The sequence below is a fragment of the Nematolebias whitei genome, chromosome 17 (genome assembly GCF_014905685.2).
Source record: "Nematolebias whitei isolate Nwh7 chromosome 17, NemWhi1, whole genome shotgun sequence".
Classification (NCBI taxonomy): domain Eukaryota; kingdom Metazoa; phylum Chordata; class Actinopteri; order Cyprinodontiformes; family Rivulidae; genus Nematolebias; species Nematolebias whitei.
In genome coordinates this window covers 21,524,644-21,540,420 of record NC_056514.1, presented here as the reverse complement: position 1 = coordinate 21,540,420, position 15,777 = coordinate 21,524,644, and the positions used below count along the sequence as shown (strand labels likewise).

General features: G+C 38.0%; 2 protein-coding genes across 3 annotated transcripts in view; one reads left to right on the top strand and one right to left on the bottom strand.

Moving 5' to 3' along the window:
• The window catches only part of prkar1ab (protein kinase, cAMP-dependent, regulatory, type I, alpha (tissue specific extinguisher 1) b), an 11,720-nt gene extending 9,114 nt beyond the window's left edge, over positions 1 to 2,606 (bottom strand). Inside the window, exons 1-2 of one of the 2 annotated variants that reach the window (XM_037691355.1) lie at positions 2,473 to 2,606; positions 747 to 956 (exon numbers count right to left, since the gene is read on the bottom strand). In XM_037691355.1, coding sequence (XP_037547283.1) covers positions 747 to 920 — 174 coding nt within the window. In that variant the 5' untranslated portion in view covers positions 921 to 956; positions 2,473 to 2,606. The remainder of the gene's footprint in view (positions 1 to 746; positions 957 to 2,472) is intronic. The other variant, XM_037691356.1, reaches the window with a different exon arrangement.
• Positions 2,607 to 6,327: 3,721 nt separating this feature from the next.
• The window catches only part of LOC119423925 (WD repeat domain phosphoinositide-interacting protein 1), a 15,318-nt gene continuing 5,868 nt past the window's right edge, over positions 6,328 to 15,777 (top strand). Inside the window, exons 1-10 of the mRNA XM_037691354.1 lie at positions 6,328 to 6,750; positions 7,439 to 7,521; positions 7,915 to 8,084; positions 8,160 to 8,256; positions 10,163 to 10,260; positions 10,362 to 10,454; positions 10,524 to 10,594; positions 11,495 to 11,602; positions 14,754 to 14,918; positions 15,003 to 15,110. Of these exons, the coding sequence (XP_037547282.1) occupies positions 6,674 to 6,750; positions 7,439 to 7,521; positions 7,915 to 8,084; positions 8,160 to 8,256; positions 10,163 to 10,260; positions 10,362 to 10,454; positions 10,524 to 10,594; positions 11,495 to 11,602; positions 14,754 to 14,918; positions 15,003 to 15,110 (1,070 nt within the window). The 5' untranslated portion in view covers positions 6,328 to 6,673. The remainder of the gene's footprint in view (positions 6,751 to 7,438; positions 7,522 to 7,914; positions 8,085 to 8,159; positions 8,257 to 10,162; positions 10,261 to 10,361; positions 10,455 to 10,523; positions 10,595 to 11,494; positions 11,603 to 14,753; positions 14,919 to 15,002; positions 15,111 to 15,777) is intronic.

Sequence of the window (15,777 nt, the reverse complement as noted above, 5' to 3'; positions counted from 1 at the left end):
AAAATAAATATAACATCGCTACATTGCAGATTTTCACTTATTACTGGGGTCTGGGACCTAACACCAGCAATAAACGAGGGACTACTGCACTGAAATTTCACAGAGTTTTCATTTCTAGATAAATTCTTTGAGTTTTAAGGTAATTGACTTTGACTAGTTCAAGTACTATAGTCCATATCCTTTCTGGCACCAAATACTCAAAAATCAGTTTTTAAACAAGCTCTGAAACAATTCAGACATGTCAGAGAGCATGTCTGATTAAAGATACTGAGTAAAAACATATTTCCATTCACTAAAGATATTTTCAGTGTCAGCAAACTGAAACATGATAATCAGAAAGTAGGTATAAAAACTGCATTCGGGTTTGCTGGTGCACATCAACTAAATGTGAAGGGGGTACATCTATACTAATTTTAAAAGCAGGGATTTCAATTTTTAGGGTAAAAATTACCACTTAAAAAAATCTCAAATGCAATAATAAAGACTTAAAAGTTTCAAAATTACAATAATAATGTTAAGATCATACACACAAGTTGCTTCAGCTAACTATGAGAAATGACACTGAATGGGTACAACTGATAAAACAAGTAAAAAATTATATTTTAATTAAATAAAAAGGAAAAGTGTAGAAACTTTAGGTTGCCTATAAAACAGTGATTAAGGTGTAACAAGGTGTGTGACGTTCAATCTTCACCCTGTAATAATATCTCCACTAACCAATGATGACAACTGAAGTACACACAAACCTTCTCAAGCCTCTCAAAGTACTCTCTGAGGAAGGCCATGGGCCGCTCCGGCCTGGAGGTGCACAGCTGGACAATGCAGTCCTTCAGCAGCTGCTGAATGTTGTGTTTCTGCACATACTGCTCACACTCCCTCAGGCTCCGCTCCTCTTCGCTGCTCGTACTTCCAGATGCCATGACGACAACCCTTCTCTGTGACCTGTAACCTTTGTGCTGGAGAGAGAGGGGGGCATGTTGTCATTTCATCACTGCATAACGTGAACGTGGCGAGTTAACTGAAAATTATACAAGTGTGTGTGTCTGTCTAGATGAGAGATGGACAGACAGAAAGCAGGAGAATGTGAGAAACATCAAGCCAGAGTGAGAAGGAGCAGGGAGATGGGGTGTTGTTTTTTCCACTATGGAGTGATAAAACAACAGTGCTCTTAAGAAGAGAAACTGGTCAGATGATGTGATACACACATATGTGATTCGAGAGACGACAGAAGCAGACACACACTCTGGTCTAGGTTTGTTTGTGCAAATAAAGCTTATTTACCTTCCCTACAAATCCCTTTAAATTGTGGGACACATGACACTAAAATTTAAGCAAATGGTGAAACAAGTGCCAGTAAATCAATGTGTTGTTAAACAGGCCATCAAGTGCACACATTTGTTTTCCAGTCCACGCGACAATCATGTTTCTGAACAAAACAGCCTGACAGATCCTTGATCAGCTGATTGCTCACAGAAGTGTCCTCCGTTAGTCTTGAGCTTCCTCTAGCAGTGTGGTCTAAATCAGGAAGCCCCTGAACTGTGGCAGTAATCAATGTGCTCATTTTAGAGGAATAAATGAGGGAACAAGTCCTGTGGAACAAACACAACAATCCATTTTAGGCCTGCAAGTGTAGTGTGCATCATGTGAAAGAGCAAAACAGGACCCAAATAATTCATAATCTAAAAAGGGCCAAAGGGGGTTACTGGTCATATCAAAGATGAGCGTGTCCTACACTTCATGCAACAATCTTCACTTGCTGTGGAAACTTGACAGGCTTATTTCAATCAAACATATTACTAAAACTAGCAAACGGTAGCTGATACTGTTTTCAAACTGGTATAAACTAAAAGCTACGAACACTCACTGTTAGGCCTTGTGTAATAAGCAAATCTAAATTGGTTGCAACCATTTCCAATGTCTGGAAATATAGCAAACATTTTAAATCGTTGACTCTGTTGCAAATGTGACAGATTTTCTTCTGGTGCCTTTCAGATAATGAACGTCAACTAGGAAAAAAATGGCTGTCATACACATTGACCTTGCTTAGAACTAAGAGGTTAGATAATGATACACATCAAGTGAACAACAAACGTAAGAAATATAATCGCCTTTAGAGGGTGTCTGAAGCAAATGCCCCGTGTCTGTAGCACAGTCTAGGTCAGGAAGGCTTCACGACGGCTGGAGAAGTTTCTTAGCAGATTATATACGAACAACTCTAAATTATAACCACTGAAAACATGACTAAAAATTATTCATGAAAGTCGTTTATTATAGCTTAACTATTTTTAGCCTGAGTTGTACGCGAACAACTGCGTTTGGTTTAATGCCTGTCTGGCCTGCTCTGTGTGCAAAGGCAAAGCTCTTCTCCAATGACGCCATCTTGAGTTCTATCATAAACAAACGAGAAACGCAGAAAACAAGTCGTCGTACAGGGTCGTGGGTTCCACGAGCTAGAACAAGACAAATACTCACAAGAAACTGTAAAATCCTACCGAGCCTTTCGATAGAGACTCGGGGTATATGATATTTCAAAAGCGCACCGTTACCAGATCCTCCTCCTCGCTTCGATTTTTTTTTCCTAGCCCTGGACCGCTGCCCCACCGGATACGGCTGAGAACCAATCAACAACAGCCACTGACGTCAATCCTCCCCGTTCTGACATGTGAGCCCGTAACCCATGGCAACCTTAAAGGGGACGGCACGGAAATCGTGACGTCAAGGAAATGGTTAAATGAACTTACTGTAAAGCGATTCATATCTGATTTTGAAAGTACTAACAGCATCAACAGTTTGTTGCGTTGTTGTTTAAGGTTGGAAAGCCAAGAAGTTAAAAAGCTCAAACGCTGGTCACTCAAAAAATAAAAACTTTCACATCACTAATAAGAAAATACTTATTTTTTCTGTGAATCCTGCAGATTTAGGCTACTTAAACTGTAAATTTAAGTTATTATGTTATTTGTCATATGCAGGTCAACAATGCAATGAAATGTTCAGGATGAAAAGAACCAATTAGACTCACAAAAAAAAAAAAAAGAAATACTGAAGCATGCAATAAGACTACAAAATAAAGTACCAAAAAGTGACAAAGAAATATAATATTTATTAGGTCCAAAAGAAATATAGTACACAACAACATGGTAGAACATAAAGGTGCAAGTAGAATGAATTTTTTATAAATAAGTATTTTGCAGGTATAGAAGCTTAAATGCACATGATATATATTGCACATGATTAACATATACTACACAGGTTGTGTGACATATTATTGCACAGGTAGTGAGCAACACTGAGATTAATTTAATTATGATGGTAAGGTAGTGACATACATGATACAGCCACATAGTGCAGCAGCACATAAACATATTAGTTGTCACAGATGTGGCTTAGTGCAATGTTATTGCCAGTTGTTCTGTATTATTGACAAGAGTTTAGTAATCTGGCAGGTTGTGGATAATAGCTGTCTGAGTTTTTCCGTGTGCAATGGCAGACTCCTGTATCGTCTGCCTGAGGGTAGTAGATGGAAGAGTTCTTGTGCAGGGTGGGTGTGGTCCTTAATGATGCTGCAAGCTTTACGCAGACATCAGCTGTGGTAGATGTCCTGGATGGTGTGGAGACTGCTACCAGTGATGTCCTCTGCTGTTTGCACCACCCTCTGTAGAGCTTTCCAGCTCTGACTGGTGCAGTTCATGTACCACCCTGTGATGCAGCCTGTCAGCAGGCTCTCAATGGTGCACCTATACAAGGTCGTGAGGATGCTGGTGTTCATATCAAACTTCTTTAGTCTTATTAGCAAGTAGAGTTTTAAATTATTAAACTTAAATTATTAAACAACAACAACAACATGAAAATGTTATATGTATGTAAATTATGCATTTAATTATAGAAGAAGCTTTGTTTAGCGCACAATGTCCAAGACAAATTTCCCTTTGGGGACAAATACATCTATCTATCTATCTATTTATGAAATTGGAGAAACTGCACTTTCGTGGATGCTTTGTGCTAAATAACTTGAAAATTGCAGAAGCTTAAAACTAATTTAAAACAAAACACTACCAGTAGCTAAAAGCAAAAAGTAGTAAAATGCTAACTTAAAAGTATAAAGACTTGCTGAAAGCTAAAAGTAGCAAAAAAATAGCTAAAAGTTGAAATTTGTGAAAGGCTTGCAAATCAGAATAAGCTTTATTATCATTGTACCTGGATACAGTGCGATTATGTTCAAATTGTTTGAAAGATGGGCCGAGTGCACGTTGCTGCTGCTAAAAAGCACAGACCCTTATTTTTTATCAGAATACTTTTAGAAAGAAAAAGGGTAAGAACCATAAGGATAGATAGTGGTATTAGAAAAAGATCTCTTCACACTCTTTAAAAAGTTAACTGTAACATAATAGTGATTAAACTTAGCATTGTTAAAAGCCAAAATTAGCAAGAAGTCAAAAATAGAATCAATATGCAGAAGCTGATAGAGCAATGCTTGAAATACTTAATGACTCCTGATAGATTGTAAATGGACCTACCAATGGAACAATTCAAGACCACAGGTTGTGTCTCTGAAAAGCAACAAATATATATATAAAAAAACCTAAAGTAATTGAAATAAGAACCGAAGAAGTAAGAAAAAAAGACATAAATAAATATCCTCACCAAAACAATATACAGTAGACATATATGCGAATAAATGAACATAAAAGTGATAATTATAAAGAGATTAAAATTCACTGTAAAAGAAAGACAGTAAGGCTCTGAAATTACAAAAGTTTTTATGAAACTTTATCAGATGCAAAATTTTATTGTATATATTGTACAGGACACACAACAAAGAGGCACATAAATAAAAAAGCTCTACTATAAAACAATTCAAACCACTTGATAAGAAAAGAATGATTAACTCTTATACACCTTTGAGTTGTTCATGAGGAGAACGATATATTGTTTGCAACTTATATTGTTAATTAAATGTAAACAACCATAAAAAATTGTAATTATTGAGAAAGGGGCAGGTCTATACAAGATTTTTCTTCTTCGTGCTCACTCATCACTCATGTGTACTGTCTTGTAGAGCAGTAAGAGAATGTGTTTATAAATTGATATAATAATAATAATAATATTTATAAATGTTGAAGTGAGTAATACTGTCGCAAAATTGTCCAGGTAAAGAAGAGATACCAAATTATAGAAATGTACCTAACTAGAGCGGAAAATAAATCCGTGTGTTGCACAGAAGACAACTAAGAAATAGAGTATACAACAGTGTGAGCATTTTTTTTAAATCCACAGGACAAAAGTGCATTCACTTTTTTTTTATTATTAATATTACTAATGTACAAAAATTCAGGCACCACTCCCCAAATAGATTTAGTTGTCTTTGTTGTCCATTGTTGTCATCACTCTTTGTTAAAATCAGGTCTCTCTTGTAAATGAGTCCCCGGGACCCAATGGGACTAACCTGTGCAAATAAAGGTTAAAAAAAAATTCCTTGTGACAAGACTGAAAGCACAGTTTTTTTTATTATTACTTTATTGAACAATTGAACATACAGAAAAAAATGAACACACTAACAAACTAACAAATGACTATCTCAAATTCCAATGATACATATAAACGTAAAAATATATACTGTTATACCTACTAAGTTTAATATACTCTTAAACGAATTATAATAACAATCATTGTAAAATTAAAGTTAGGTAATATTATTATCAAAGAGATTGCAAATAATATGATACAAGTAAATTCTAAAACACAGAACTATATATCTAACATACTTTTGTTTGTTTTTTGAAAAAGTACAAAACAATACAGATAAGATACCAATAAGAGGTTTTTGATTAGTGTATCAACATTTATGAATAAGCCATTTGGCTAGGTATATAATAAGATTAATAATATAGAACTGTTTTTCTTTAGCTGTTGGGTAGTCAGTGAAGCCAAACAAAACATGATCAAAGCAAAGTAAAAGATCTGGTTCTGTAAAAGTATAAATCAAAATACAAATACTTTTACAAAACTGAGTAGAGAAGGGGCAAGACCAAAATAAATGAAATACATCTTCTCGGCTTTCATCACAAAAAGAGCAAATTATATTTATATCCTTGTTAAACCGTTGTAAATAGATATCTAACACACTAAATTACTTAAATAATTTGTCAGAGCGAGGTGATCGACTAAAAGCACAGTTAACCAATCAGGACCCGAGATCTTTTTGTGTAGGCGGGACTTATTTGTTATTTAGTCATTTTGACCAATCAAATATGAGCTTTACAAAGCTTGGCCAATAGAAATGCATGAAACAAGGCCGAAGCGTTACCGTTAGCCAATCGCTATGCACGTAAGAATGACGCATCCTCCCATCAGCTGTTTTTGTTTTGCTGTGCGAATGTTGGAAGTTAATAACACGATAATGACGAGAGTCCACTGAGTGAAGCAAAACAGCTCCCAAAGATTGGGCTAGCTGTGTTTTGTTTAGGTTTCGAGGCTAGCTAGCTGTTAGCATATGTGTGTGAGTGTCAGCCAGCCCGGACATTCCTCCCGCTGAGTGCGAGCGTGGCGTTTGGAGGAGTCGGCGGTGGGGGGAAAGGAGAAGGAGGAGGAGAAACGGGCTCCGTCAGGGGGTATCGACCCGAACCGCAGGCCTCCGACCTCGGACAGAGAGAGGACAGGGATTCGGGCGGTTCGGATGGAGTCCCAGGATGTATCGGGGGACCCTGGAGGGCAGCGAGGCTTCATATGCGCCTCGTTCAACCAGGACACCACGTAAGCGACCTGCGGGCGGGTGGGGGCCCACACTAGTGAACTCTTTTTTTATTTTAATTATTTTTTTTAATGAACTGTTGCATAACAATGTTTATCCGTATTTACAAGCGTTAATGTGGCTTTTGCGCCGCAGAGTAGAAATCACAAGCTTTTGGACGGAACATTAAAATTTCCAGATGAGCTGGATCTGAATTAGGCCACTGGTAATCTTCAGGCCCTGTTGCACACCAGTTCCACTTCTTGTACAGCTGTTGAATAAATCACAGCACGTACACATTTATAAACTCTATGCCCCTCCAAAATGAACTTCTTTAGATAAGATGACGTATTTTCAACTCCATCTATAATAAGTTACACAACTTTTTTATTTTTTTTTTTAAAGAGGAATGAAACGATTTTAGGTTTAGTTGTTACCTGAACAAGATGTGAAACCTGAAAAACCATGTCTCATATCCGTGTTAACAAAAAAAAAAAAAAATAATCAGAGATACTGTGTAAACATACATTTTGTTGACATTGGATTTAAAAGAAATATCAATAAAACAAACTTTTTATAGCCCAGTTGTATTTTCCACGTTTTACAATCTCTGGATGTGAACTGTAAATTATAATAACCAGGCTCTTTATCATAATGACTGTGCGTCTGTGATGATAAGAAGTGCTTCCTCTTTGTGTGTTTTTGTCCCAGTTCTCTGTCTGTGGGCACAAAGACAGGCTACCGGCTCTTCTCTCTCACAGCTGTGGACAAGCTGGACTGCATCCATGAGGGAGGTACTGTTCCTTCATGATCTCTACTCATGGTCACATCGCAGCTCCTGCAGAACTGCACCCTCAGTGCTGAGTCTTCCTGTTTTTGCCTAATAATAATAAATAAAAAAATTAGTCATGCAAACCGCTGCTAAGTCATGAGATATCTGCATATATGCTGGCCAAGTGCAAGCAGTGCTTTCTGACTTTCACTCAGGTTCCTGTTAATCTTACAGTGACAATAAGCACGCTGAACAATCGACTAATCCTTATAAAAGATATAAGTCATTCAGCACAGGAATGTTCTTGTATGGTCGTTGTGCTTTTGTTTGTCTTTTTAAAAGTGGAGTGGCACAAACGCGGTTGCAGAAAACCCACGTCTGTTGTACCCACGTGCATGTTTGTTCTGCTTCCCAGTGGAGTGCCCTAACGTCTATATAGTGGAGCGGTTGTTCTCCAGCAGCCTGGTGGTGGTGGTCAGTCTTTCCATGCCCCGACGAATGAACGTCTACCACTTTAAGAAGGGAACAGAGATTTGTAACTACAGCTACTCCAACAACATCCTCTCCGTCAAGCTCAACAGACAGGTGATGCAACTGATCGCTACCGTGTCGTTGATTCAGCGTGTCGTGCTTCACGTCACTTTTTCGTTTGAACATCAGCGGCTTGTGGTGTGCCTGGAGGAGTCGATCTACATACACAATATCAGAGATATGAAGCTTCTCAAGACCCTGCTGAACACGCCCGTCAACCCCTCAGGTACACAAGGGAGAAAGCTGTCTCGTGTACAGCTCTTAACCAAACGGGTCACACCCCACTCTGGATGGTTTTAAGTTTCTGAACGCTTAACTTGGATTTTTGAACTGATCAAAAGTGCATTTGAGTTTATTATAACATAAAAAGCACTTTAAGTTGTTGTTTTTTGAAGCTAAGTTTTGCATTTACGTACCTAAAACAATAGTTTGGATGTTTTGCAGTTGGATTCTGTGGAGCGGTTATGAACAGTGAATATCTTACCTGTCGTAGACAGTTCTTCAAACATCCGTTTCAAGACAGGGTTTAATTAATTCTAACTGAATGGATGAGCTGACAGCTAGTCCAAATGCTGCTGCCTTAAAACAACTCCCAACTCAAACATTTTATAGCAGTTTACTGATGTCAGTTTTGAATTTCACAGTTATTTACTTAAGATTCTGTGGTTGTTTGGAAGCGCAGGTAGTGGTAGCCCTTCCAGTTCAGCCTGGGGGCACTTATAGCAGAAATGTCTGTCAAAGTAACTGTTTTGTGAAGGTCGTTAAAAGGTCAAAATAAAATATTTTAACTACCTTTGTGGAATTGGGAAGATTAGAGTTGTGCAGCAGAGATTGTCGGACCGTGTCGACGAGCTAATAAAAGCTAGTCCAAGCAGACCCATTTTTAAAGTGGATCACTGATGTCCTAAAACAACTCCACCCTTTAAAATCCCATCGCAGTTTTGCAAACATTACTGAAACCTTTGCGTTTCTGTCTGTTTTGTATTTCAGTGATTATGGCATACATTTTGTCATTTTTCTTCAGGAAAGCGTTACATTCACTGCTATTGCTGCTGTTTGCGTTTGCAAGAAACCATAAAACTGAACGTAAATCAAGTTAAATTAGCAGCAGTGCAACGGTCTACGAAATGATGCTCACACAAACTACTTTGGATCTTGGGAGAACTGAGTTGTTTAAAGTCTTGTAGGTCATCAGTCCCATCAGAGTGAAACTTCTTGAAACTAAGGTTATTCAAAGAGCTATCTATAACAATTTAGATATTAATTGTTTATAACTTTTCCACAGAACCCCACCCAGTTTTCATAGATTACTCAAAGCCTGTTACTTCTTCTCTCAGAGGCTGTTTCTCTTAGGATGTTGTTCAAAATGTTAAATAACTACTCAAATAGCCCAATCATAAAGATTAATTATTTGTGGCTGCCTAATTTATATAATGTTAAAGTAATGTTTAGTGTCCTGTTTTAGTTATTGCTACATAGAGAAAAAAATTGGTAGATTTTTGAGGAAAAGTAACTGTAATACGAGGGTGACAGTGTTTTTAGTCAGTCTGAGCCTTATTTAGAGTATTTTTAGAAATGAACATTTCTCTGCTTTGATTTTTATTTTTATTTTTTTGAATAAAAGATTTTGATTTTCACAGTTTGATTTGGATAATAGTGGCTCAGTTGGTAAAGTTGTTGCCTCTCAACAAGAAGGTCGCTGGATCGAATCCCGACCGAGGGCCTTTCTGGGTGGAGTTTGCATGTTCTCTCTGTGCATGTGTGGGTTTTCTCCGGTTACTCCGGTTTCCTCCCACAGACCAAAAACATGCATGTTAGGCTGATTGGTAACTCTAAATTGTCCTTAGGTGTGAGTGAGAGTGAATGGTTGTTTGTCTATATGTGTCCCTGTAGACCTGTCCAGGGTATACTCCACCTCTTGCACAGTGATAGCTGGATTTGAGCACCAGTGACTCCCGTGACCCAAAAAGGAAGAAGCTGGTAAAGATATTTCATGGATGGATAACAAGAACTGTTTCATTCAGTACATGCAGACTGATCAGATCAGGGCAGTGTCAGCTGAAAAGATGCTAATGATCAAATTGATCCAATGGATGCAAACCTTTTAAGTGAGCCTCTGTGTATCCTTGTAGGTCTGTGTGCGCTGTCCATCAATCATGGTAACTCGTACCTGGCGTACCCCGGCAACTCCTCCATTGGCGAGATCACGGTCTATGACGCTAATAATTTGGTGAGGCTGAGTGAATTTCTGTGAGCACAGGCAAAGTTATGTTGAAAAGTAATCCTGTGTTTCTGCAGATGTGATTAGAAAGCTCTTCTTCTTCCGTTTAGAGCACAGTGACACTCATCCAGGCCCACGACAGTCCGCTGGCGGCTCTCACATTTAACGCCTCTGGCTCCAAACTGGCCAGTGCATCTGAGAAGGTGAGAACAGGATTCCTTTTAATCCAAGTTTTGACTGATCAGTTTGTCTGACCTTCTGCTTTTCATCAGGGCACTGTAATCAGAGTTTTCAGTGTTCCTGAGGGCCAAAAGTTATTTGAATTCCGGCGAGGGATGAAAAGGTTAGGATTCATTTCTCCTGTCGTGATTTTAAAATATGGCTAAAATTAGGCCTGTCACGATAACAAATTTTGCTGGCCGATTAATCGTCTCTGAAATTATTGCGATAAATGATAATATTGTTTGAAATTTGACAGTAATTAGTAATTATTGTCAAATTTAAGAAGAAATTTTGGTTAATTTGTTTTGTGTGTAGTACCTTTTTTCGACCACTGGATGGCAGCATAAGACTGTTTGAACTGAAGTATGGATAGTGAGGGAGCGAGCAGCGTGTCTCTTTAATTAAAAATGGGAGGGAGGCCCCTTGACGTGACATGGGCTGTCTCTCTTTACTTTTTTCAGTTCTCAAAATGGCAGACGCTCGGTGTGGTTTGAGCTTTTTAGCATAGCATTTTTCACACAAAGCTTTTAATGAAAAAATCAGTAAAGTTCTCAGCTTCTTTTGCAGAGAAAAACAACTTTTACACAAAGGCACGGATTTGAACCGTGAAGTTTGGAGTTCACCAAGATGGAAGTTTTTTCCTCGAGGTCAGCCTGTTAGCTTAGCTCGTAGCTTAGCTTCTCAGCTTAGCTGCTTTTAACGATCCAAAAACACAATATTGGACGTTTACAACAGATTTTAAAAAGAAAAGAGAAAGGGAGGGGTCAGTGAAGAGCACCGGAGTTGATCTTGTTGTCATCCAGTGTCTTCAGTAGAAAGAGAGAGACATGAAGAAATGATAAATAATTTTCATTTATCATGCGATTAATTGATTTATTGTTTATTGCGACAGGCCTAGCTAAAATATTTGTATATATTTGTTACATCAACCTTTAAAAACAAGAGAAACTTGTACTTACATTGAGTATTACACTTCCTTTTTGCTGAAATCAGATTGACTCCTAACATTTGTGTGTTTCAGGTATGTTAGCATCAGTTCGCTGTCCTTCAGTGCCGACGCTCAGTTTCTGTGTGCCTCCAGCAACACAGAGACTGTTCACATCTTTAAACTGGAACAGCATAGCCCCAGGTAAACACTCACACGGGTCATTTTCATCCTACCTTTAAGTCCAAGTATGCTGCTTTTACACTTTAAAGGTTGTAATGTCACTGAGCGGCAGCTGTTGAAGACTAGATTACAAGAAAATAGGTGAATTTTCAGTTGCAGTCTGACTGAATTGAATTTTCAGCCAGCAAGAATTGTGGCCATGTTTTGAAAATCCTTGCTCATTTTCATGTGTGCAGCTTGCGTATCTGTACCGGTACTTTAGGTTGTGCACATTACAGGTGCAATGGGTTAAATGCAGAGAGCCAATTTCGTCTTTGTATGGGAACATACAATGATGACAACACAGTACTTTTATTACTTTGCTGCGCCCTTTCACTGACATTGTACCCGCCATGGCTTGCTTTGTGCCTTCTTCAGCAGCCTGCCTCATGTTTCTGATTTAATCTACTGGAGTACACTTCTGAAGTAAAAACAGATCTGAACCGGTTTTTGATAATACATTATTTATTGACCATTAACATGTTCTTTGTTTGAACCTGGACATTCAGTGCTGTAGCCTTGGATGTGTTCTGTCACACGAGTGCTCCCATACAGGCGTCAAACTACAGTGCTTTAGAATTTATAGAAACTAAACTGAGAAGGGTTTAAGAGGCCCACAACAAAATTGAGAGGCATTTGAAATGGGTTTGAGACACCTGAAACAAAATTGAGAAGAGTCTGAGCCACCTGTGACAAAATTGAGGAAGGTTTAAGATGAGTCTGAGTATCTTGTGACAAAGTTGAGACGGGTTTTTAACGGGTCCAAGATGTCTGTAACAAAATTGAGAAGGGTTTGAGACAACCACAACGAAACAACAAAGATTTGAGACATCAAAGTTCATGCTCAGTCATCCAGGTACAAAATCCAGTAATGGTCAATCAGGTCATCTGGACAGTTTCTTTTTTGTGGAAAGATATTTCGCCCTCTATCCGGAGGGCTTCCTCAGATTGATGAAGTCCTCCGGATAGAGGGCGAAACAACTTTCCACAAAAAAAAAGAAACTGTCCATATGACCTGATTGACCATTACTGGGTCACAACACTATTTAGAAAAGTCTAAATCTTTTTAAAATTCAAGTGACAAGACTGCATGCTTCTGCGACAGATGCAACCAAATTGTGAACATTTCACAAATTCACTTATGTTCCTAATAAGTTAGTAAAAATTAGGGGTGTACCGATTGCAGTTTTCTGGCCGATCACCGATTTCTAAAAAGTCTGAGCTGCTGATTCCACTTTTGGCCGATACTGATTTTGTTTTATAAGCGACACTGTTAGGAGTTATAAGGTCACAATGCACCTTTCATTTTCAATTGTACTTTATTGAAAAACATACACTTGAACAATATCCTAGAAATAATACAAACTTGTTTTAACTGGCCATGAGGTAGTGCTCTGAAATATAAATCAAGTTCAGACAATTGTTAAAACAAACAAAAAATGTTGGTAAAATCGGTTTCTCATGCAAGTATCGGCCAATTTCCGATTTCCCAAAATTAAGGAAACCGGGGCCGATAAATCGGTGCACCCCTTGTAAAAACTTGTGTTGTGTAAAAAATATTTTACCTTTTTGATAAACGTCTATACGAGCGGTCAGTTGACAGGACTTGTTGACATGATTTACTCCAGGAATATCCCATGATGTTAGCAGAGAAGACAATTATTTGTTTAAAGTAAACTCATCCAGGTATTTGACGTGTTTGCTTATTGCAGCACTGCTTTGGCGTCAAGTGCTGCAAAAACCTACAAGGTTTGCTAGAATTAGGCTCGTAAGTCAAGCTTAAGCTCAAAAGATCAGCCTGTTGTAGAGAAAGGACTTATTCAAAACATCAAAGTTCATCCAGGTAAAAAGTCCTACAAAGTTCAATCAGGTCATTTGGACAGTTTCAATATTTTATTTATTTTTTTAGATGTTTCATCCAGAGGACTTCATCAGTCCGAGGAGCCACAAACAAACTTAGTCCCACAAGCAGCACATTCCCTTAGTGGACCAACCAGTTTGTTGATGATAAGATGATTTCTGGGGCTCGATCTCTCCCCCGTCTCAAACTTTATCAAAACTTCATCATCAACTTCATCAAAACTTTGTTTTGAACCACTTTGGCTATGGCTGCCTCAGAGGAGTTGATGGGGGAGAGGGCAGGCCCCAGAAACCTTCTTATCACCATCAAACTGGTTGGTCCACTGTGAGTGTGCTGCTTGTGGGACTGAGTTTGTTTGTGGCTCCTCGGACTGATGAAGTCCTTTGGATGAAGGACAAAACGTCTCGACAACAACAACACAAAAAATGGTCCAGATGACCTGACTGAACTTTGTTGGAGAGATGATTTTATTTCCTGTTTGACCACTCCTTTGACTCCTTACATAAATTCAGGTCTTCTGACGTCTTCTGTTACAAATAAAGTCCTAGTTGTTTTTGCCTTGAACGTTTTTGGATAAATTCAGGTCTTGCAAATAAAAAAAATGATCACTCCTTGAAGGACTTTGTATTTTCTTTTTTCCCTTTCATGCCAGATTTTTAGATTGGGATCATCTTTTAAGAAACGCTCAAATTATCATCATTGTGGTCATATCTAACGTCAATAAGATATGAAATGAACAACTGTTGGAATGACTATCAAATACACACCAAATTTTAGCTCAGTATCTATAAAATTGAGTAAATTAATTGAATTATTACCATTTTTATGTTGGTTAAGGTTGAGCTGTGGCAGCCATTTTTAATTAGATTGACTCCAAAAGTTAATCTGTTGCAGATATGCATTCATCGTTTACTTTGCTTAATCAAAATCCAGTCTGTGATTCATGGGATATTTTGCTAACAAATAGACAAATGAATACAGGTACATTATCTGTGGCAAGCAATGACAAACTGGTATCATCCAGCATTTTAGTCACATTTTGATCCAATGATTCTAGATATACTGCATTTGTACAGTTTGTTAGTTGTCAACGTATTTATTGCATTGTGCTTGATTGGCTAAAACAACAAATTCTCACAAGCTCTTCTTTACCCACACAAAATCACTTCAGCAGAGAAGTTGCTCACTTAAACTTATCTAGTTAGGAATGATTTAATCATGGTAATTGTCATATTTACATGTTTAACCACAGCAATTCTTGTTTCCCTCCAGTCAAGACGAGCAGTCGCCTACGTGGTCGGCATACGTGGGTAAAATGTTCACGGCTGCCAGCACTTACTTACCCACCCACGTGTCCGACATGATGCACCAGGACAGAGCGTTTGCAACTGTGCGACTCAACATGATTGGCTTGAAGAACATTTGCGCCCTGGCTACGTAAGAAATCAGCAGGACGGTTGATTTAAGTAAAGTGGACTGGTGCAGTTTTTGTTCTCATCTCGTACGTGATTTTTCTGTCAGGATTCAGAAGCTTTCTCGCCTGCTGGTTGCATCCTCAGAGGGCTTTCTTTACATCTATAATGTGGATCCCCAGGATGGAGGCGAGTGTGTCCTTGTTCAAAAACACAGGTGTGTGTGTGCATGTGTTCAAATTTACACCAAAAACTGCTCATTTTAGAATAACAGCTTTAAGCGTTTTAATTAAAATATGTTGAAAATACAAGTTCCAAAAAAAGTTCAGACTGTTATATAAAATGTAAATACAAATAAATTTAATTGGTTATCGTAACTGCATATTTGATTTAGAACATAATAAATACTGTATATCAAAAGCTTAAACTAGGAAATTGCTCCATTTTCTGAAAATAAAGGGTAATTTTTTTATATTATAGCAACAACACAAATTATTTGGAAAGGGACAACAAAAATCTGTAAAAGTAGGACAAACAGCTTGAGGAACAGTTTGCAACTCATTTAGATTCAGTCAACCTTTATTTATACAGGTTAGTCTCATTGAGCCACGAGGACTCATTTACAAAAGACCTGTTTTAAACAAAAACCATAAATGAGGTACACACGACAATAAACATTCATATGAAAGCATATAGAATGAAAAGCATATAACAGAAGTGATATAAAATAAAACAAGCTACATTATAAAACAGTGTAAAATACTAAAAACGGGAACAGGTCTGCATTGATTTATGCATTGAACTTAATTGTTTAAAATCCCTTAGAGAGGTCAAAGGCGAGAGCTTCATATCTTTTTGCAAAGTGTTCTAGGAAACAAGAGCGG